The sequence below is a fragment of the Gastrolobium bilobum genome, unplaced genomic scaffold (genome assembly GCF_033153095.1).
Source record: "Gastrolobium bilobum isolate Gb01-03AN ecotype WA unplaced genomic scaffold, APGP_CSIRO_Gbil_v1 utg1531, whole genome shotgun sequence".
NCBI classification, from domain to species: Eukaryota; Viridiplantae; Streptophyta; class Magnoliopsida; order Fabales; family Fabaceae; genus Gastrolobium; species Gastrolobium bilobum.
In genome coordinates this window covers 158,513-181,642 of record NW_026896587.1, presented here as the reverse complement: position 1 = coordinate 181,642, position 23,130 = coordinate 158,513, and the positions used below count along the sequence as shown (strand labels likewise).

Sequence of the window (23,130 nt, the reverse complement as noted above, 5' to 3'; positions counted from 1 at the left end):
TTACCAATTATTATGCTGAGGTTAGTGAGCGGGATTTTCAGTTGATTTCATTCAACAAGATGGTAATCGTATTGTTATTATTGCTTAAATAAATTATTTAGTCAACAGCTGTAGATGTCAACGGGTTTTTTTTTTTACATATTTTTTCACAAAGTTTTTTCATATTATTACATCATATTATATTTGAATGTTCTCAAAACCTCATTTTTTCCAACTGTTATTTTCATCTTAGGCAGAGTAAATTTATATATCAACAATAAAATGAAGTTTATTAATGAGTACAACTCGTCTAACTCTCATAAACTCCATGATCTTTAACTTTGTAAGTAGTGTAAAAACAAATAAATATAATTACTTTTAACAAAATATATTCTTTAGGGAAAAAATGTTGGTATTATTTGTTCAATAATTTATCAAAATGAGTAAAGGGGACTCTAATAGAACTTAATTAATACTTATGATTTTCAATATAATTGTATGGAATTTCTTAAAATTACAACTAGCATTGATGACCTTTTTAAGAATATATGCATTCAATTTTAATTAAATTTCATTCCTTTTTTTGTTTGGTAAATTATTCCATTCTCTAAATAATAAGATATTTTACTCACGCGTCATTTTTTCTTAGGAAGCTCATCTTTTTTTGTATGTTATTACTATTACTAATTTACTACTATTATTTTTCTTTAAATGGGAAGGATTTTTTTAACTCTGATATAAAAATTAGAAGTGTTACTTTTCATCTTAATCATTGATTTTCGTCTATCTAACAATTATAGTTTATTTTTTTTTGGAGTTACCCAACCCTAATTATCTCTTTGAGACGAGTTGGCTCCCTCCGGTATCCCCACGAGTTTCGACTCTTTGAGCAGGCTATGAGACTAATCCGGAGTGCGGGGGAACAGTGATGGCTAAAGGTTCAGCCCCCTCCCCAAGAATGCATTCAGCGGGAATCGAACACATATCCAATCCCACTAACTCAGCGCCAAGTTACCAACTGAGCTGCACCCATTGGGTACAATTATAGTTTATTGAGTTATACTAGTTAATTAATTATTAATTTTAAATAAATGACAACCGTTAATAAATGAAAATCAACAACTAAAACAAAAAATAAGACTTTTAGGGCCTGTTTGGAGCACCTGATAAAGAAGATAGGATAGGATAACTTATCATATCTTATTTTTATCTCTTGTTTGATGGGTCAATAGGATATGATTAGATTATCTTATTGTCTCATTTTATCCTATCCAATACACGATTTCTTATCCTATGGGAGGAGCTGAGTTAGGATTCAACAGGATAGGATATCAATATTGGATACCCAATATATCCCCACATTATCCAATATACCCCCACGTTACCCAATATATTTGTATTTATTGCATTATATTTTGTTTTTTCTTTCTCTTTGTTTTTTCTTTCTCTTTTCTCCTTCTACATAATCTTATCAGATTGCTAATCAGGTGCTCATCAAACACATAACATAATATAGGCTTATCAGCTCCATATCATATTCTACCCTTATTCTACCTTATTGTAACATCCCGAGTGCTGACGAGGGCGAGGAGTGATCGCCGGTGCAAAGAGGCACAGACAAGGAGCGGCTCCTGACAGGCTTCCAGTGGGGGGTTATATGCATGAATGAATCGAATCGACACTCGAAAGAGAGAAATTCCAAAAACTGTGCAGGTATGAGACTACATAGTTTGTGATATGTAACACCCCGTGTATATCTGGTTTGTTATCATATCATCGTATTAAGCCACGCTTAATTAAAAAATGTAGAATATCTTTTTCTTTTCAATTATGACGTCATTATCAATTACCAAGTTGATTACTTAAATCACTTTCGAAATGTTGCCCGTATGTAATTGCAAATAGACAACTAGCTATACTGAATAACCTCAATATATGTATAAATAAAGGTGAGTATCTAACTCACGGATCTACAACACGTAGTCCGGACATAATCCTGATACATTAATACAACTCAAATCCAAATAAGACATAGTCAATCAATGTCGCATGGACAAACCACATGCTCACCCAAATAAGGCAACAAGCCCAACAGAGTCTCAAATCAAATAACAAGACAATCATAAAGATAGACGTAACAGCATCCAAGCCTCACAGTATAATCAGCAATATCTAACTCAGCTTCGGCCTCCTGCCGCCCGAGGTCTCAACCCCCGAGTTACCTGAACCTGAAATATGTGCCCCAAACGTAGGGTGAGATCTCTAAACAGAAATCTCAGTAAGGCAAAGGGTCCTCAAGGATTTCTCCACCCCAAGCTCACTTACATGTGCAATATAAGTTCAAAAGTAGTCATATCATATAAGTTTCAAAATCAGTGCAATGCAGCATATCATTATGTCATGTGTGTTAACTATTCTACTGATCAGAGGAAGTGTAGGTTGTACGTACGTCTACAACCCACAATAGTACACGCCAATGTCGTACCTGCCCACAGGAACTTAACCCCGTCTAGGCGAACATCACATACATCTAGTAGGGCATTTGCACTTAACAGCTCATCAACATTTCAATAAATCAATACATGAAAACACATCATGCATATAAACCATTCCCCCAAGGGGCATGGTGGAACCAACAATGGCTAAACCGAGGACACAAAAGCTTACCTTGCAAGCTAACTATCCAAACCAAGAGTCCACACAAGCTCAAAGTCCACAAACAGCAGAATCACAATCTGTTTTAGACCAGCAATATCATCAACAATCATACTTACAAGCATATAACATAAAGACAACGTTTTCCCTTTACGTTTCATGTCTTTAGACTTCTTATAAAGCCCTTAATCAATTAGATTCTGACTTAGATTAATTATTACAGAAGTCCACATTGACCAAACATGGGTCACTAACCCAAAATGTCATTCTGTATGAACAGTACCCTTACTGTCCTCGAAAACCCAAAATATCCGAATATATGTCGGGGCCATATTCAGATATTGATATCCGGATATCATATCTGAATATCACAAGACTCCATATCCAGATATTTCGCGACAGAATGCAGTTCTGCATTTTTGCGAAGATATCACTCAAAGGTTCAACTTTTAACCTATTATTACGTCCAAGCATGCATTTTTATACCCTATTAGGTTCATATTCGTGTTAGTTACTAGAACAACTCATTAAATATGTCAAGACTCCACTTTTAACCAATAAAACTCATGATTAAAGGTGGTGAAGCTTACCCAAGCTCAAAACAGAGGTATAATGACTCTTGGAGCTCTCACAACAGCTCTTCAAGTTCTGACTTTGAAGGTGCACGAAAATGGCACACCACAATGGTTCTTTCTCACCAAAGGTAGCTTCTTTGAAGCTCAAAATGCCAAGAAAAGGTCTCCTCTCCAACAACTCAGAAAACAACACCTTAAACCTCCCCAAACAAAAGCTCAACTCAGAACAAAGGCTGCCTCATACACTCAGAAGCCACTCCACTAAGTGTATGCAAGATTAAGAGGGAAGAATCAAGCAAAAGGTGACAACTTGATAGTTTTTCAAAAAGAGGAAGGCATGAAAAGGGAGGAGGCTGATCACAGCTCCAAAGGCTCACGTAGAGTCAGATTATGGCCTAGGGTTATGTGCCAAAAGTTGTATTTATAGCCGATTAAAACTTAATCGCACTGTATTAGCGCTAATTGTTACGCTTAGCATTTCAATCCCAAACTTAGGATTATGAACCTACTCATTTTTCTAAGTTTTTTCATATTTTTATTTTATTTTTCGCAGCACCTTTCCGGTACGCGCTTTTATTTAGCCAGTATCAGTTCTGGCACCAGTTCTCATTATTTTGACCTGAAACTTGTTATGCCAGTGCTATATATTTTTCTAGTGACATATACACACTTTTCATAATTTTCCGGGATAATTTTTCGGTACGCATTTATACCGTGGAGCAGAACCGGTATCTGCATTTTTCATCAGAAAATCGACTTTCAGCATTCTTAATCACTTACTATAATTATTTAAGCCTTCTCATATTTATTAGGGTCAATTATGAAATTATTTTATAATTCTCATATTTATTTAATTAATTTCCTAAATTAACGGTGCAGGTTCTTACAGGATAGCTTATAAGAATTAATTGGTACTACCTATACTAACAAGATGCATCTACTTTTCGGTGGCCCAAAATGGAAGAATTTCATAGTTAAGCGTGCTTGACTTGGTGCAATTCTGGAATGGATGACCTCCGGGGAAGTTTTCCCGTGAAGTGTGCGAGGGAGGACTAAGAATTAATTGGTATTACCTATACTAACAAGATGCATCTAATTTTCGGTAGCCCGTAACGGAAGAACTTTATAATTAAGCGTGCTTGACTTGGAGCAATTATGGGATGAATGACCTCCTGAGAAGTTTTTTCAGGAAGTGTGAGAGTGAGGAAAAAACACACTGAAAAATTTCATGTTAGTATATAGGAATAGTCATTAACTCTTGAAGCGGCCAGACGTTACACCGGTCCACCAAACGAGCCCTTAAATTTTACTCTTGAGTCAACAAAAATAAAATTCCCTCCCTTCTTTAAATTTATATAGGATTGCATCAAAGTCTAGGAATAAAGGCTAATCCAAATAAGACAAACGAGTTGAATTCATCTGTCTGCATTTCTTATTGTCATGCCTGAACTTGTTATCTCTATTAACAGTCAATAACTAAAAAATAAAAAATGTCAACAACACTTTCCATTTTAAAATAATTGCTATTTTAAAATATTTAATTCGTTTCAAATTATTTTTTACTTTAAAAAAGATTTAAAAGACAACAAGTTTTTTCAAATCTTATCGTTCTTTCTTAATATTTTAACCAAATTAAATGAGAAGGAGAATTAACAAAGTAAAAAAAGAATTAAATTAAATCAAATTATATTTCACAGAAATCAAGGATATAACTCTTTTAATTCTTTTTTTATAAAATTTTGCAGAATAATTGAAACTTAAAGAGAAATAAAGAAGTCAACGAATTAAAAAATGAGGTTTGATATTTCTCATGTTATAAGAGATAAAATTATCTCATACACACACATAAAAAAGTGTGGGCCCATAAAAAGAGAAGAGAAAAAAAATATGAGTCTCACATATTTTTATGTATGTGTAGCCATGAAGGAGATATAATTATCTCCTATGAGAGACATTAAATCTTAAAGTAGTTTTTTTAAGGGAAATATCTCTATCATGTTACCTGAGATAATTTTATCTCATGCACACACAAAAAGTGAGTGACGTCCACTTATTTTTCTCTCTCTTCTCCATGGTGGATCTATCCACTTTTCTGTATGTTGCATAAGTGATATGCGTCCAGCATATGATACTTTTTAAGTTAAAAGAAGCAAGGAATTAATTATAAATGAGTGAAAATAAGTCATAAATGCAAGAAATATTGATTATTCCTTATCAATCATTCTCTCACTAAATTTAGCATCTTAATAACAGGAAACATCAATAATCAATAATGAAGTGAAGGAGAGAAGTTGAAGTTCTCCAGCCAGCGCGTTTTGCGCGGAGCATGGCGCAAATCACGCCATTTCAACCTTTTGATTCAGCATCTCCGTGCGATTTGCGCGGTGACTAGCGCAAATCGCGCCATTTTGAAGCTTCAGCTCTGTTTTTCCGCGCGATTTGCGTGGATGCTGGTGCAAATTGCGTGGGCGATATTTTTTAATTTTAATCCGATGCGAATTACACAAAAAATGGCCCAATTGGAGGGCAATTGAAAGTAGGTTTTCCCAAAACCTAATAAAAGGATCAGAAACAGAGGAAGGAGCAACTTTTTGACAAGAAGGAAAAGAAAGACAACAAAGAGAGTGAGAATTCTTGGGAGCTTCTTGGAGTTTCAGAGATTCGAACGATCAAGACGGAAGATCTTCATCTTCTTTCTCTTCTCTAGGTTCTGAATTTATTTTCTTTTATATTAATTTTGTCAGACATGAATATGTCTGGCTAGTTTTTATTATTGTGGTAAGGGTCACAACCCTTGATGTGAACCCCTTGTAGTTTGGTTAATTTTATGTTTATTTATTTAGATTTAATTTTTTTAGACCAAAGCCTAATTTTAGTTCCGCCCATTTACACCCATGCGAGATGCACAAAACTCATAACTGGTAAGCTTTCAACAAAATCAGGGATAATGCCGGTATCTTGACCGTGTGATTAGGGGGAGGTGATTGAGTACGTAATTTAAAAGCTTGAGAGACTAACCTATAAATTTTATAACTGTAGGGGTTATTACGTGAATGCTTTAGTTCTTACATCGTGGATGCATGGTCTCTCCCTCTCTCCTTTTTTTTTTTTAACTACAATTTAAGAAACTAAATTATTTCAACAAATAGTTGTAGTTCAGTTACTTGCATGAGAGCTAAACAGTGTAAATGAAAGGAGTTTGGTTCAATTCTCTCATGTTACCTTTGAGATGAGCTTAAAATTAGGGGTGTGTCTGGAGCGATTCATAACCGATTTTAATAAAAAATCGAACCGAATCGGTTTTAAATGGTTTGGTTTTCAAACCGAACCGGTTTTCTTCTTTTAAAACCGATTTTTAATTTTCTAAACCGGTTTGAAACCGATTCTAAAACCGGTTTATGGTTTATAATCGGTTTTAAAACGATTTTAAATCAAAATCGGTTATGAACCATAATTCGGTTATCAAGTTCAAAACCGATTGTTTAACAAATTCAAAATCGGTTTTTGATGAATTGTGCTATTTTTATAAGTAGTCGTTTGTTTCTCCCGATTATAGGTAGTTGACTAACTATTTCTTGCAAGAATCTTCATTGTTTTGGAACTCTCCGGACGAAATGATTCTTATAGAAATTGTTTCATGTTGTTTTGAGAGTGATTGGTAGAAGAACAGTTGAATTATTTTAAAATTATACAAAAAAATTGCTTCGTTCTCTCAAGATTTATGTTACTACATTTGAACTGATGGAGGAAGGTATGGGTAGAGGTGTTCAAAATAATCAAAAGAACTAAACTAATCCATAACCAAACTGCTCCACATTTTAAAAACTGGTTATTTTTAAAAATCGATTTCGTATGAAACTGTATTTTATTTTTATAAACTGTTTATTTACCAAATCATAAAAATAATTGGTTATCCATAACCAAACTGGTCTATAATTAAAGAACAAATAAGTAAATCCGTTGAGAATTGTCCTTTTAACGACGCTCTCAGAGATGTTAAGCCAATTGATTAATTTCTTTGCCCTTTTCGTTATGAATTTTTTAATTCCATCTTTGTCATTTTAAAGCCTTCGTCTTATCAAGTTATGAGTTTGCCCAGAGGCTTGTATGTGGTTATTTTTTTTTTTGGGAAAAAAGGTTTTACGTTACATAAGAAGTGTTTTCTTAGGATCCAACATTTTGATTTATGTGTATTTTTTTTTTTAAATAAATGTTTTTTACTTGAGCTGCTCATGATAAAAAATAATACTTATTTGTTCTTTAATTGTAGAGCAGTTTGGTTATGGATAATCAATTACTTTTATGATTTGGTAAATAATCAGTTTATAAAATAAAATATAGTTTCATATGAAACCGATTTTTAAAATGTGGAGCAGTTTGGTTATGGATCGGTTTGGTTTTTTAAAACATTTTGAACACCCTTCTTAAAATCTTTATGTCCAACTCACTCCACATTCCAAATTAGTCTTATAATTTATTTAAAAATTTGAAGCTTGTAGGAATAACACTAGAGAGCCTACTCCTCTAGGTAATTAGGATTCTTGTCAAAAAAATAAAAATAAAAACTAAAATATTTGCTAGTTATTAACGCCGATGCTACAACTTGTAAGACATATCCTCGAAATGGACAAAATTTCTTTTGACACCCTAAATTTACATTCAAAACTGGATATAGCTAACTGAAGAGGGGAGAAAACATATAGCGTGCGCCGTGTAAAACGGAATACAAGTTACAGAGGAACATGAAAAACTAGATGGAGTAGGTACAACATACAAACAACAATATCCTAGTACATTTTTCAACCCTTCTTTAAGCGACTAGTTTTTTCTCGGAGAATGCAAGCCAGATGAAGAGGCTTTGGAAATTACAGATATTATGGAATGAAAAGCATTGGCCGCTATCTTGCATTTAATCTGACCTCTTTTTGGAAGTGGCTTTTTCCCTCTGAACCTGTTCCTGTTGGCAACTTCTGCAGCTGGAACATGACCGACTCTGTTATTCATTCTCTTAATTATGCCACCTAAAACAAACTGATATATCTTGAATGTATGTAGTGAGTGTTTCTGAAAATTGGGATGAGAGGAACGTAAGGTCCATGAGTTTATATAGAACCCTGGATATGCTTATCGTAATTTCAAGGTGAGGCTCTTGGGCAAGTGATTGCAGATTTAATTAATATTGGAAGGAAGGTGAAGCAGTTCTGTCTCACTGGTGGGGGTTGGGAAGCATGCCAGCTATTTTGTATGACTCTACAAGATTCCTTTCAGCTCAACGAAGGACAAACTGTGCTTCGAATCCATAGGTTTGATTTAGGGCGACCCAAAAATAAACCATCATTGGCGTATGTAGCTTCAGAGAGACAGTACGGTTGTTTTAACGAACACGTGCGGGGTAAATGCGAAGATGTCTTGTGTCTGGTAATGGGATTTAGTCCATTGTTTTTTCTTGGGCAGATGCGTTTGTTTAATATTTCATATACCTATTGGTTCCGAATCAGGGAAGCAAGGTGTATTCTATATCTATAGTGTTGTTGTCCTCATTTTCAGTGTAACTTAGAAGGCTAGCTGGCTATATGTATATATTACTAGACAGCCTGCTGATCAAGCAAATATAAATATACTCCGATATTAAATATTGAAGATGATGCTGCTGCGTCACATGGTCATGAAACTTGTTTCGCAGGTATTAAATACGATCACCGTGCACAGTCTTCTGCCAGGTACAAATAAATATCCAAAAAAAGATTTGCCTCTTTCCATTTTATCTTACTTTCTCACAGTTTCTGTTATGTTGAATTAGTCTTCCCGTCATGGTTGTCTAGGTGGTGTTTGCTTGACCCAATTGTATAATAAGGGGAAGATTCAAGACTGCCTCCTGTTTGGCTAGACATAAGGACATGGATAGATAGAACTTGTCTATATTCTCTATTCAGTTGTTTCAGCACATCTAAAATGTAATTGAACCTAACGCAATGAATGGGGTAGATAATTAATTCTTTGATTGTGACTGCTATAACCATAGACCCCATAGGGTATCGCTGGCGAGCTTAACCCAATTCTACCACAAACTTGTAATCTTATTGCGGTTCTTAATTTAATATCAGAAGATTTTGAACAATTAACTACAACCCGTCAATGCATTGCTTAGTCATTGTCTTTGACGAACAAATTAGATTACTATTCATTGGGCTACTGCTTCAATATTCCAATCTTCTTCATGTTCCATCATTTCTCCTGTATCACGAAGTTGTCAGCCATAGAGTTTATAATGATATAGCATCAATCAATAAACTGCTCTGTTCCCGTCAGGCGCATTACTCCTCCGAGACTCCAGACCACTATCTCTTTACTCAAAATAAAATGTATGTAATAGTACATTCTTCAAATTTCATTTGTCCTCAGTCAAACAGTCTAAAAAAAAAGTTGAATATCATCCATCAGCCTAAAATCATCCATGGATAAACCAACTGACGAGAAATGAAAAAGAACGTGTGTAATGTTCATCAGCTTGCATGATTGATGACTGTTCTCACACAATAACATGAGACTTTTCAGCACACAATTCCTGGAAAAAATTTCGAGGAGGTTATCTATCTCAAAATTGTTCCAAGTCAAGCACGCTTAACTATAGAATTCTTAAGTTATGGACTATCGAAAAGTAAATGTATCTTGTTAGTATAAGTAGTACTAATTAATTCCTTTAAGCTATCCCTCACTATACATTCCCATACCTGCACAGACTCTGGATTCTTCTTATTCGGGTGCTGATTCGATTCATTCATGTACTCCTCCTGCTAAAAACTTGCCAGAGTCGCTTCTTACCGTCACAACCCTCCTTCCTACCTTAACGGGTATAGACTCCAAACATTGGGCATGACAACTAGTAGTACAGCCCAACCCACGTTCCAAAGGACTATCACTCTCTGCCCTTGTCAGTGCCTAAGATGTTATATGCCAACTAGCTTTCGTATGATTCGTCCTCAAACCACACCGTATTGGGAGAAAAGTCATGCTCTAATACCACTTGTAATGTCTAGCCGCTTAAAGGATCAATGATTGTCTCACACACTAACACGAGACTTTTCAGCGTGCTTTGTCCTCACTCTCGCACACTTCCTGGACAAATTTTCCAAAAGGTCACCCATCACAAAATTGCTCAAAGTCAAGAACGCTTAACTATGAATTTCTTAAATTATAGGCTACCGAAAAGTAAATGCATCTTGTTAGTATAGGTAGTACCAATTAATTTCTTTAAGTTATCATCAATTGTACAGTCTCATACCTACACAGCCTCTGGATCCCTCTTATTCAGATATTGATTCGATTCATTTATGTACCCCTCCCACTGAAAGCTTATCAAGAGCCGCTCCTTACCATCACAACCCTCCTACCTTAACGGGTCTGGACTCCAGACACTGGGCATGACAACTGGTAGTACAATCCAACTCACGTGCCAAAAGACTATCACTCTCCACCCTCATCAGCGCCAGGATGTTACAATGTATATCACTGTTAATTTGTCTACTAACGACTGAAATTATCTCATGTAACCGAACCATATAAATTGAAAAAATAGATAATCCATTCCCAATGTGATTTATTTTGTCAGCTACGAATGCGCAAAGATCAATGTCTGATGCCATCATAAGAGTCGTCCCCCTTCCGGGGCTAAAATTGTACAATTGAAGTGCCATAGCATCGTGACAACAACAGGATCTATTAGCATAGGAATGACATTAGTGGGACAAATGAAATAATTATTGTCTTTCACAGCCGAGTAAAATGATAAATTGTTCCCGTAACAATACTACCTTGGCACTCAGTAGCCATGGTTGAGAATAAAAATAAACTGTTCAATAACAGTATTGTTATCTTGGTAACAGTTGTTGAGGGTGAGATAAGTGTCGGCCGTGACAGCAAGGGACGAGAATTCAGGAAATAAAAAAACACGAGGTAAAGTAGTAATTGAAAGAATTCCATACCCGATCAAGGAAGGAGGTAATATTCTTAGATTTCATGTCAAGTCAAAAACAGTAAAGCAAATGGAGAAAGCTAAACAAACTAGGCACTGATTCTTTGCCTAAAGCTAGAGAAAACTCTCTGTTCTTTTCGTCGATTAAGTCACAAAGGCAGCTATATATTAGAGAGTTGCCATTAAATGTCTGTGGTAATGCTTCGGTTAGAAAAATTTGAAAATGAATGCTGTAGTTAGATTCCCAGCCAGAGCTTCATGCCATGGCACAGGAATAAACTCCAACATCACAAAGAGGCTCACCCCCAGGTTCTCGCCCAGCAAAAGAACATGCAACTTGCACTCAGACAAAATGAAGATGCAACAACGCAGCATCTGTTTCCAGAAGAATGTTCTAAAAAAATCTTGGGATAACAATAGAATTACAGCCATATCATCAAATAGAGACCCCAAAACTGGGCAAAACTCATTCTCCCCAGCAGAAACAGTAGATAGATTTTACACATGTATCAATGAGAAAGAGCTACGACAATTGGGCGAATGCATATCTCAAGATGCTTGCTTTGATGACTGTGCCTTCATCAAACCATTCCAAGGAAAGAAGGTTTGTATCCGAACCATACATTTTACCCAAAATAAGCCACGGTTGATTGCACCAAGTAAATAGCTAGACTACGTACATAGTCTAAAAATAACATTGCAGGAAGTGATGCACTTTCTAGAGCAGCTTACTGCTAGCATGGGCCAGAATGTGAAATTCAGAGTGAGACATATATGCGAGGGAGATGATTTTACTGTTACAGCTATCTGGCACTTGGGTCATATTCTTTTCCTCCATTTTTCTACTGTTCTCTTTACTATTTACTGAATGATCCAAGGCTTGATGACAATCTTTGTGGTATGGTAGAATGGAAAAAGGAACAGATCCCATTCACTAGAGGTTGCAGCTTCTTCAAGTTATCAGAAGAAGGAGAAAACATGATCATTCGGTACGTATAAAAACAATTAACTTCTCAACATTCCACAATTGTAACAAATAAAACAAATACTCACTATAAAACTGTAATTCAGGATAGCTGAAGTATTAATTGAATCACCGGTCAAACCTGGAAGCATAGTTTTGGTAACTCCGAAAAAACAAACTGACTCTTATAAGCATTCTGATTCTTATGATAATGAAAGCATCTTTTATTTTATTTTTATTTTTCACCTTGACGCACTATCATCTAATATCCGATAATCCTATGGTATTTTGTTTCCTTTTGGATCTATTCAATTGGCTTTTCCCCTTGAGAAATTCAGACTCTGTTGAAGACCGTGACTTCATTATTTGATGAGTTTCCAAATGTAGCTCAGTGTGAGTAAGCGTTTCTAGGTTTTTTATTTCCTTTTAATTACCCAACATATCCATTAATATATGTGTGTGTTCCTGCAGGGTTCTTAAGTAGTCCTCATGCAATACTAAATTGGGTATTGAAAATTTACAATATATTTGTAGCGCCCTTGCTTAATCCACTACTAGATGGTTACATAAAGCTATGGAGCTTCATGGTTCGATTGCTTAGCTATGCATTCAATATTGTGATTTTTATTTCTAAGATTTTCTTCAAGTAGAGAGCACACTACCCCGAAATAAGAACTGCTTGCACTAGAGGGAATGATCTCATATCACTTGCCATCATCATCGGTACCGCTGTTCCACCATGTCTCTAACAACGAGAGAGCAACCAACGGTCCTATAACTGGAGGAAGTGGTGGAGGCCTGCTAAAGGTGACTATTGGGTCAATCATCTCTTTAGTAGCTAGCCCCATTTCTCCAGATTCGTTGTTCTCTTGTTTATCAGGCGTTGAAGTCGCCAATATACCTGTTTCAAGTACAAAATTTTATTTCATAAATTTTCTTATATTTGCCAGTTCCCATAATCTAACGAGTAACAATTGCTTCCCCAAGAACACGAGATAAATAAATAGATAAAACTGAGAATGTAAAAAATAAGTCACGAGATAAATAAATAGATAAAACCGAGAATGTAAAAAATAAGTCAATGTCAAGCAACACGATCTCTACACTATAGGCATCAAAGATATTTCACACTACCTCGTGATCCATTCAAATGGTTCATACGCTTGAATCTGTATATTGCGGGCTGCAGTAGTAGTTGAATAAGTCCCCGCATATACACTATAACTACCGTGCTGTCCCTGCAATAATCGAAGAAAACAAGCTTTATATTACTAAAATATTCCCTCGTGAGAATAATTTAATCATAACAACTGCAACATAGGAAAAGCCCGATAAACGTCATTAGACTATGTTAAATATTATAGATACAAGAGAAAATGATAGTAATTCTTGTTATATTAAACTACACAACATTGGTGCTATTATATAGCAAACCAATTGAAGAATACAAAGAGACACACTCAATGTGGAACTTCTACACTATTAACACTAACACTCTTAACACTCCCCCTCAAGCTGTAGCATATAGATCATATACTACAAGCTTGATACATAAATAATACTCCCATTAGGAACCAAAAACAACAATGCTACATCAACGAAATGAAATGACTAAGTACAACAAATCAACTGGAATGACCATCAGTCTGAAGAGCTGATAAAGAGACAGTGCAGGAATGGACATCAGAGCATGGATGGTGCCGGAAATTATCATCGACAAAGACAACTGAGCTGACCAGGACATCAGCATCAAGATCCCTCTCAGACATTTCATGTAACAGTTGGTGAGCAGCCGTGGTTTACCCTTGACTATGCTACAAGCTTATTACAAGAAAGACCAAGTAACATAACATCAAAATAAATCTCCTAAATGAGAAACCAAAAATCAACAATGTGCTAAAAATGACGTCGAAATGAACATCAACATGGAAGATGCCGGAATGATCATCAGTAACATGGACAGTGCTCCCCCTCAAGAGGAACTTCGGTGTCGGAATTAACATCAGCGGAGACAACATCAACAACTTGGACAGTGCTCCCCCTCAAGATGGATGATGAATAGTATAAATACTCCATCTTGGGAAGAAAGAAGATTAAAGAAAAAACAAAGCTTCGCGGAATCGGAAAATTCGCCGGAGACGGCGGTGGGTCGTCGAACAAGTTGTCGGAGACGGTGGTGGATCGCCGAAAAGTCATCGGAAAAGTCGCCGGAGACGACTGTCAACGATGGACGACGCGGTCAACGGTGGTCGGTCAACGACAACGGTGGTCAACCCAACAACTTCCCAAGGATCATTCTTTTTTGATGTGACAGATCAGTCTAAGCTGCAGTCACAGAGCATACTAAGAAAAACCCGAAAAAGAAATAGCAGCGGGAATCCCTCAAGGAGGGTGATATCTCTCTATAACCATATTGAAATTATGGAAAATAGAACTAAGTTAAACGGATTAAGATTCCTCTTGTTAGGCTCTAGATACCATATTAAATATTATAGATACAAGAGGAAATGATAGTAATACTTGTTATATTAAACTACACAACATTGGTGCTATTATATAGCAAACCAATTGAAGAATACAAAGAGACACACTCAATGTGGAACTTCTACACTATTAACACTAACACTCTTAACAAGACTAAACATTATTATTAGTATTATTATTCTCAGTTAGAAACTACACATTAATTCTTGCAACAACTATGATGAGATAACAAGTTGATGTTAACATAATAATCCAATACATGAAGCTAGCCAAATCACAAAAATACAAGAGTAACTCCTTTTGATAAAGCATCTAGAAATAACTTCGAAATAGGAAATTGGGCAACCGATAACAGTATTGTTTTGGTCTGCAGAGAAGAGAAACGAAAAATCGTTGATATTGAATATTAAATGAAATGGCATAAATACAATTCTCATATGCCACAAGAAAAACATGGATGATTATGGACTATACAATAATACGATTCTTGGCACCCATTTAATTTAAAGCTCTTTTTTTAAAAAAAGGAAAAAAAAAAGAAAAAAGAAAAGAAAAGAGGAACAAAAATTAAAACAAAATAAAGAAAGAAATTGGAAACTATGCCACCAACGGAATCCTTGTATTGCATCTCATGAGTTTATGACTACAATTATAAATACCCAACGCTGCTTCAATGATCGTATTGGTATACATCAAGATCATACAATTTGGTGAAATTATTTTGGCAATAAAAGTTGAGACATTAAATTAAGACAAAGTCTCAGAAACAAACGAAAAGCTTTGACAATATATTTAGATGATCAAAAGAATAAGCGGAAGACTTACAAAAAAGGTTCAATCTCGATGGTTAAGAATAGGGAATTGTAGGAAACACAAGCAGAACAAAGGAGTTCGCAATCGCAATGGCTCGTCTGAGTGTGAACAACAAGAAGTGCCACTGGAAATAGGTAGTTCCCGAAGTTTCCGGACTTCAATTTTATAAAGACACGTGTGCGAGGGGTTCAACATCTAGATGCAGATACTTATTTTTTTTGTTTTATGATTTGGGTTGCTATTAGAATTTGGACTTCTTACAAAGTAACAGTACATTACAAAAAACGGTATCTGTATTCGAGTGTTTATAGTTTGGGCTGGAAACATCATCTGTGGTCTGTGAGCCCAGCGCTTTGAAAGATGGGTTGCTATTATAAATAATAGTGAATGCCCAAATCATAACAAATTGCAAAAAGGGTGATTTTGCGGCCTTCAATTCAATGTGTCGCGCCACAGCCTCTTAATGGAAAGAATGGTAGTCTAAAAGAGAAGGACCAGCTACTCCTAACCTATTTTCTTTTACACGAGAATTGGGATGAATTCGGAAATCATGGGTCATTTTATTTATATATTTCTTATTTAATTTATTTTTAATATATGAAATTTAATTATTTATCACTCATACTTGATTTCTTAACCATTATTTACGTGATGACTGATGATAATAATGCCAAGAAAGAATGTTATAACAAATATGTCGTATAAAAATGTTATAATAATGAAAAATATGTTTCTCATGTTGCAGGAATTTCTGTAATCGTTTTTTAACTATATATTTCATGAAATACATAATTAAAAAAAAAATCAGTAATAATTTTTTAACTATGTGTTCTCAGGAGTACATAGTTAAAAAAAAATAACTTTAATATTATAATTATATATCTCCGAGAGTATATAATTAAAAAATAATTGCAAAAATTTTTTAACATGAGAAAAAAAGGACCCTGTAACAATATGCCAAATCTGTTTTATTTTAAAAATGGGGGTATAATAATATTAAAATTGTTAATCATAAACTAATAGTGAATTAATTAATAACTTGCCAAAGGATTCCTGTGGCCTACAAGATCCCTGCCCACCGGACTCTGTCTAAGTAATACGAGTCATTGATGGGTCCATATTCAACTCCAGCAACAGACCAGCTAATGCTATTGTTTCATTCTTTTTGGATTCTCTTTTAAAGTTTAAAGCAACCATTATCTTGAATATTCGACTTATCCTTAATTTAATCAGTGCCTGAGCAACTAAAATACTTTTATTTAGGGTCACAGAACATGATCCAACTGGAAATGGATCATTTCATATAAATCTTTTTTTACATAATTATGTAAAAAAATAACAATCATATACAGGTGAATTAATGGTTATAATTTTATAATTATTTATTTTATTTTATTTTTATTTTTTTATTATCATTATATAATTATGATCTTTATATAATTATGTTTTTTTTTTATATGAGAAAATCGAGATCGACTCAAGTAATGACGTTCAAACCATGAATAGCAGTAGGCCTCAAATGGCATAGTTTCTTGTACTTTTTGTATTGACGAATAATCACATTCGTACAATAATTTCCCAAATCGGGGCTATGACTCTGGATTGCTTTGCATGATAATCAACTTTTCCTTTTCCTTTTTTTGAAAATATAATCAACTTTTCCTTGACACATCGTAATGAAAAAACAATATGTGATAAGACTCTACAACTACGTCAATGATTTATTTAACGAGGAATGTTATATTTATAATTTATAATTATATTTTAATTGTTAATTTTTATTAATTAGTGATTATTATTTATTGTAAATTAATAATTAATTAATTAATTTGATTTGTAAAAATAATAACTGTTAATTGACAAAAATTAATTTATTACTATTAAATTTTAACCGTTGATTTTCGTCAATCTAACGATTATAATTTATTGAAATTAATAATTAATTAATAAGTGTGACCCAATAAATTATAACCATTAAATTGACGAAAATCAATGGTTAAAATTTGATAGTAATAAGTAGTAAGAAAAAAAGATAGTAAGTATAACATCTCCCTTACTTTTATTATTCTCACATTTATTCATATTAAATAATTAATAAATCCACCCATCTCAATTTGGATTTAAATTCGTTTTCATATGACGTGTTGATGCCATATTTGGAAAGATAAAATATAAATTATTTCTTTCACAAGATTCACATTTTCTTATATAAATATCCAGAATTCATGCGTAAATTATTTGTATATGCTTTTTTCATCCCTCTATCTAAACATGAATTTATTATATTTAAAAAACAAATCCTCAAATTCTCTCATTAATATTAGATTCTTTATTTTCAAATGATAGCATATTTGACATCAAGTTTTGTATGAACATAACCATGGACCACTGCATCTTTTCCTTAGTGAAATGACGATAAAAAAAATAAAAAAATTAAGGGTAATGGATAGCGTGGGTCTTGAATCTTGATTATAGATGAAAGCCACATGATATTTGACACTTGACCTACTTTATTGGTTCGCCTGAATCGCAAAGCTTCAACTTTAAAGTTATTCTTCTTATCTTTTTTAGATTGGCCAACTCTGTGAAATGATATTTTATTAGTTTGATTTCTAATTTGTCTACCGAAAAAGAAATATTTAAACAGCAATGTTGTATACATGTAATGTATTTTCAGTAGTTAATTTTAATTCTCAATAAATTACATTCATCGTAGGTACAAAAAATAATAGTTAAAATTAAACGTAAAATTTATTATTATTACACTAGTGTAAGAATAACCTGTTCATCAACTGGTATAAGAATAAAAAGTCATATATTTAATCTTAATCATTGATCTGCTTAAATCTAACATCTCACACATCTTAATAGTTAATTTTTGTATATCTGACGGTTGTAATTTATTAAAAATTAATAATTAATTAACAAAAATAACTCAATCAACTACGATCGTTTGATACATGGAAATCAATAGCTAAAATTAAGTGTAAAACATAGTAATTATTCTTACATAATTGCAAATTGATCCCTCTCTCTATATGTAGGAACTCATAAAGTTTTTTTTTTTTTTTTTTTTTGGTAAGGAGGAACTTATAAAGTTATTCAGGAAAAAGGAAGTCGAGTAACATTAGGCTGGAGCAATGCTGAGATAATATTTAGTGAAATATATTCAAATAATAAAAGCAATATGCATGTCTGTAAATGAAATTGAGATACAATTTAGACAAGTTTCCTTCGTTGAGAGAATAATGTAACTTGTCTCTGTTCCAAACACACAGATACTTTCGGCTAAAGGGAAAAATGAAAAATAAAAAGGCTCCATTCTTCTTTTCTTTATCTCGTGGTGGACAAAACCAAATCACTCGTATGTTTGACTTGGTTGAAGCACCATATTATTCCTTAACTCGCATTCCATCACACATGTTCCTTTTGGCAAGGGAATAATAAATATGAAAGCACTAGTGCACTATCCTTTAAAATTTATCAAGACAATAATGCCCGATTAGGTGTAGTGCATTATCATCTACACCATATTACTGTATTGAAGTCTTAGCATACTTTGCTTACTGAAGCAGACAACAAAGCCATCCGATATATATATAGACACACACATCGAAAGTTAATCATAATATCTTCCCCAGCCATTTATAGTCTTTGCCTGTTATAGCAATAACATAGATCTTGAAGAGAACCACGTGGACCATGAGTAGAGGTGAAAGCTCTGGTGGTGGACAGAGCTCTTTGGGTTACCTGTTTGGGTCAGAAGAGCAGCCAAATCAGCCTTTGCCCTTAAAGACAGTTTCATTGCCACCATATGGCATTGACATCGACAAGCCCTCTGAGGGTGGGGGTGCTCCTTCTAACACTCAGACTCAAGCTACCATCTCAAACAATCAATCTCAAGGCCTGCATTTGGGAAACTTTGTAGCTGTAAGCTTCTGTATTTGATATCTAATTAGTATTTGTTAAATATCATAGAGACAAGAGAAAATGATAGTAATCCTTGTTGTATTAAACTACACAACATTGGTGCTATTATATAGCAAACCAATTGAAGAATACAAAGAGACACACTCAATGTGGGACTTCTACACTACTAACACTAACACTCTTAACACTCCCCCTCAAGCTGTAGCGTATAGATCATATGCTACAAGCTTGATACATAAATAATACTCTCATTAGGAACCAAAAACAACAATGCTACATCAACGAAATGAAATGACTAAGTACAACAAATCAACTGGAATGACCATCAGTCTGAAGAGCTGATAAAGAGACAGTGCTGGAATGGACATCAGAGCATGGATGGTGCCGGAATTATCATCGGCAAAGACAACTGAGCTGACCAGGACATCAGCATCAAGATCCCTCTCAGACATTTCATTTAACAGTTGGTGAGTAGCCGTGGTTTCCCCTTGACTATGCTACAAGCTTATTACAAGAAAGACCAAGTAACGTAACATCAAAATAGATCTCCTAAATGAGAGACCAAAAATCAACAATGTGCTAAAAATGGCGTCGAAATGAACATCAACATGGAAGATGCTGGAATGATCATCGGCAAAGACAATTGTGCTGGAATGACCATCAGCAACATGGACGGCGATCCCCATCAAGAGGAACTTCTAAACAGTGCCAGTATAATCATCGGCAAAGACAATTGTGCTGGAATGACCATCAGCAATATGGACGGTGCTCCCCCTCAAGAGGAACTTCTAAACAGTGCCAGAATTATCATCGGCAAAGACAATTGTGCTGGAATGACCATCAGCAACATGGACAGTGCTCCCCCTCAAGAGGAACTTCTAAACAGTGCCGGAATTATCATCGGCAAAGACAATTGTGCTGGAATGACCATCAACAACATGGACAGTGCTCCCCCTCAAGAGGAACTTCTAAATAGTGCCGGAATTATCATCGGCAAAGTCACCGGAAAAGTCGCCGGAGACGGCTGTCAACGGTGGACGACGCGGTCAACGGTGGTCGGTCAACGACAACGGTGGTCAACCCAACAACTTCCCAAGGATCATTCTTTTCTGATGTGACAGACCAGTCTAAGCTGCAGTCACAGAGCATACTAAGAAAAACCCGAAAAAAAAATAGCAACGGAAATCCCTCAAGGAGGGTGATATCTCTCTATAACCATATTGAAATTATGGAAAATAGAACTAAGTTAAATGGATTAAGATTCCTCTTGTTAGGCTCTAGATACCATGTTAAATATCATAGAGACAAGAGAAAATGATAGTAATCCTTGTTGTATTAAACTACACAACATTGGTGCTATTATATAGCAAACCAATTGAAGAATACAAAGAGACACACTCAATGTGGGACTTCTACACTACTAACACTAACACTCTTAACAGTATTGATATTCATGACCAATCTCTTTTAACCTTTCTAACTATCATCTTATGTAGTTAATTTGTTAAACCATTTTTCTCAACATATATTAATGATTCAGGATCGCCCGTCAACAAAAGTCAACTCGGTTCCTGGTGGACATTCATCGCTTGGATACTTGTTTGGGGATAAGTGATATTTCTTTCTCCGTTATCCATGGTAATGGTGCTTCTGAAAAGGAGAATCGGCGCATATATATTGCAGCTTATATGTGTGGGTTTTGAATAATCACTTATAATTTAGTTTTAGAATGAAAAAAGACACCTCAAAAAAAATAAAAAAAATAAAATCAAATATGGGATAAGTTTTCCCAGTGTTGGATTGGCAAGGATCAAATTAAATCTAAAAATAGGTCAGGCTAAATAATATTCAAGTAGGTGTGGGTCACTACTGTCTTGGGAAAAAATCAGGGTGTGCTTTCTCTGTTAGTTTGATCAGGTTGAACTGAATGTTTAAGTGTGTTATTATTATTTTAGCTGTACTTCAAACAAATATAGTAAGTTATATACTTTCTCTCCAGTTTTTTGTCAGTTGATCTTCTCACATCACTTATATTTAAATTAAGTTGGCAAGGAACTTTTTTAATTGACCATGCGATAAGAGATTAAGAGCTAGCTACAGAATGATTCATGAACATCAAATGATAGTAGTTCAGTTGGTGTTAGGGAATTGAACAGATGAGGGTGAGAACATGTGTTCGATCCTTCACAGTATTATCTTTGGAAGAGATTTAAAATTTTAATCCCGGGACACGCCCCGATTCAGATTAGTCACGAAACAATGAACCTATTGGAATATCTTAAAAAAAAAAAATAATCATTTGCTTTCTGATTAACATATGTTTAAGGTTTATATACATAGGGTATATATGCTATTTAATTAACACGTATCATTATAAGTCCAAACTCTTTCTTTTTGCTCACAAGTAACCATACACTTACAGCTAGCTTTTTCAGAATCTTGTTCGAGGAAGTTTCTTTCTCTTTTATGTTTTCTTCCTTTTCCATTTTAATTTCACTCTTGGAGATAGGGGAGGAGGGAGGAGGGAGAGAGAGAACCGAGTAAAAGAACGATTCATGAATATTAATATTGGGCTAGATGTTGTGAATTTGAATCAATAAAATTTTTCATCTAAACACTTCAAAGAGTGAAAATCTGAACCTTATCATTGCCCAGGGAATTACAAGACAAAAAAAAAAAAAACTAATGGAGTTAAGTGGGAATTGTCTCTTCCGGCAGATGTCATGCATCACACGTTCACTCCAAAAGAAATCATAGACAATTCTCGCAGAACATTAATTGAGTGATTGAGCTTAATCTTTAATCTTGCGTGACATTTTTGTGATTTGTTTTTAAATGTGCATTTATTTTTTCTCTTCTGTCCATTTCAATACATAGGCAAGTAACGCAGTGGTACGTTCTGATGCATGTCATCGCTCAAAAAGGAATAGGGATATCTCACAGTTAAAAAAACAATAATTAAAGGAAGTACAGTTTTTAACTCAACAAAATTTCTACTGGTTATAAAACTCTTCTTACGATCAATATTTCATTATAGGAAAAATATTTGTTCTTTAAAATGACACACTTTATGTCATTTTACTCTCACAAAAAGATGAGATCCACATTTTTATATTGTTTTGTCCACTTTCTCTTTTTCTTTATTTATCTCTTTCTTCCACTTAAAATAGCACAACTTTATATCATTTATAATAATACACACTTTTCCCTTCATTACAATAGACAAATAGCTTTAAGGATTGATTCTTCTCGCAATTTTCGGAGGATCCTAATCCTGACCCTTAAATGTGTGTCGATTAGATTATGTTTCTGGCTCATCAGTTTTTTTGTGTTATAACTTAAGGAAATATAGCTTTGCTGTTTCTGCAAATAAAAAAAAAACTTCTGCAACAATATATAGAAAATCCAGAATATGATGATGGATCATGGGTTTTTTTTCAAAAAGGAGTGGGTCCCATTTTTTTGTGTGTCTGTTGCAAAAAAAACAAAAAACCATCTGCAGTGACTATAACTTACATGACTTAAGTAGTCTCTCTGATACTTACCAAAAAAGAAAAGTAGTCTCTTTGATATTCTATTGCAATTTACATTGTTTCTCGTATTTGTTTAGTTTCTTGGTTTTGCTTCCTGACTACTATGATGCATATGATTATGAAATCAATACCAAAACCAAACCGAAGAGTAGAGGATGCCTCTGATCACAAAAGTTACAAATTGTCTTAAGATTGTTGTCGAAGTCAGTAGGTGAATGATCACCA

General features: G+C 34.4%; 2 protein-coding genes across 2 annotated transcripts; both read left to right on the top strand.

The window, feature by feature from the left end:
- The first annotated feature begins 7,878 nt into the window (after nucleotides 1-7,878).
- On the top strand, nucleotides 7,879-12,930 carry LOC133300781 (uncharacterized). Its single transcript, XM_061500370.1, has 6 exons — nucleotides 7,879-11,785; nucleotides 11,885-11,999; nucleotides 12,089-12,170; nucleotides 12,253-12,304; nucleotides 12,484-12,538; nucleotides 12,617-12,930. The coding sequence occupies exons 1-6, from the start codon at nucleotides 11,405-11,407 to the stop codon at nucleotides 12,793-12,795; spliced, it is 864 nt and encodes a 287-aa protein (XP_061356354.1). The 5' UTR covers nucleotides 7,879-11,404; the 3' UTR covers nucleotides 12,796-12,930.
- A 6,214-nt stretch (nucleotides 12,931-19,144) lies between these two features.
- On the top strand, nucleotides 19,145-20,987 carry LOC133300780 (protein SPIRAL1-like 5). The gene is made up of 2 exons (XM_061500369.1): nucleotides 19,145-19,372; nucleotides 20,913-20,987. Exons 1-2 carry the CDS (start codon nucleotides 19,145-19,147, stop codon nucleotides 20,985-20,987), a joined length of 303 nt encoding a protein of 100 aa, XP_061356353.1.
- Nucleotides 20,988-23,130: the final 2,143 nt, after the last annotated feature.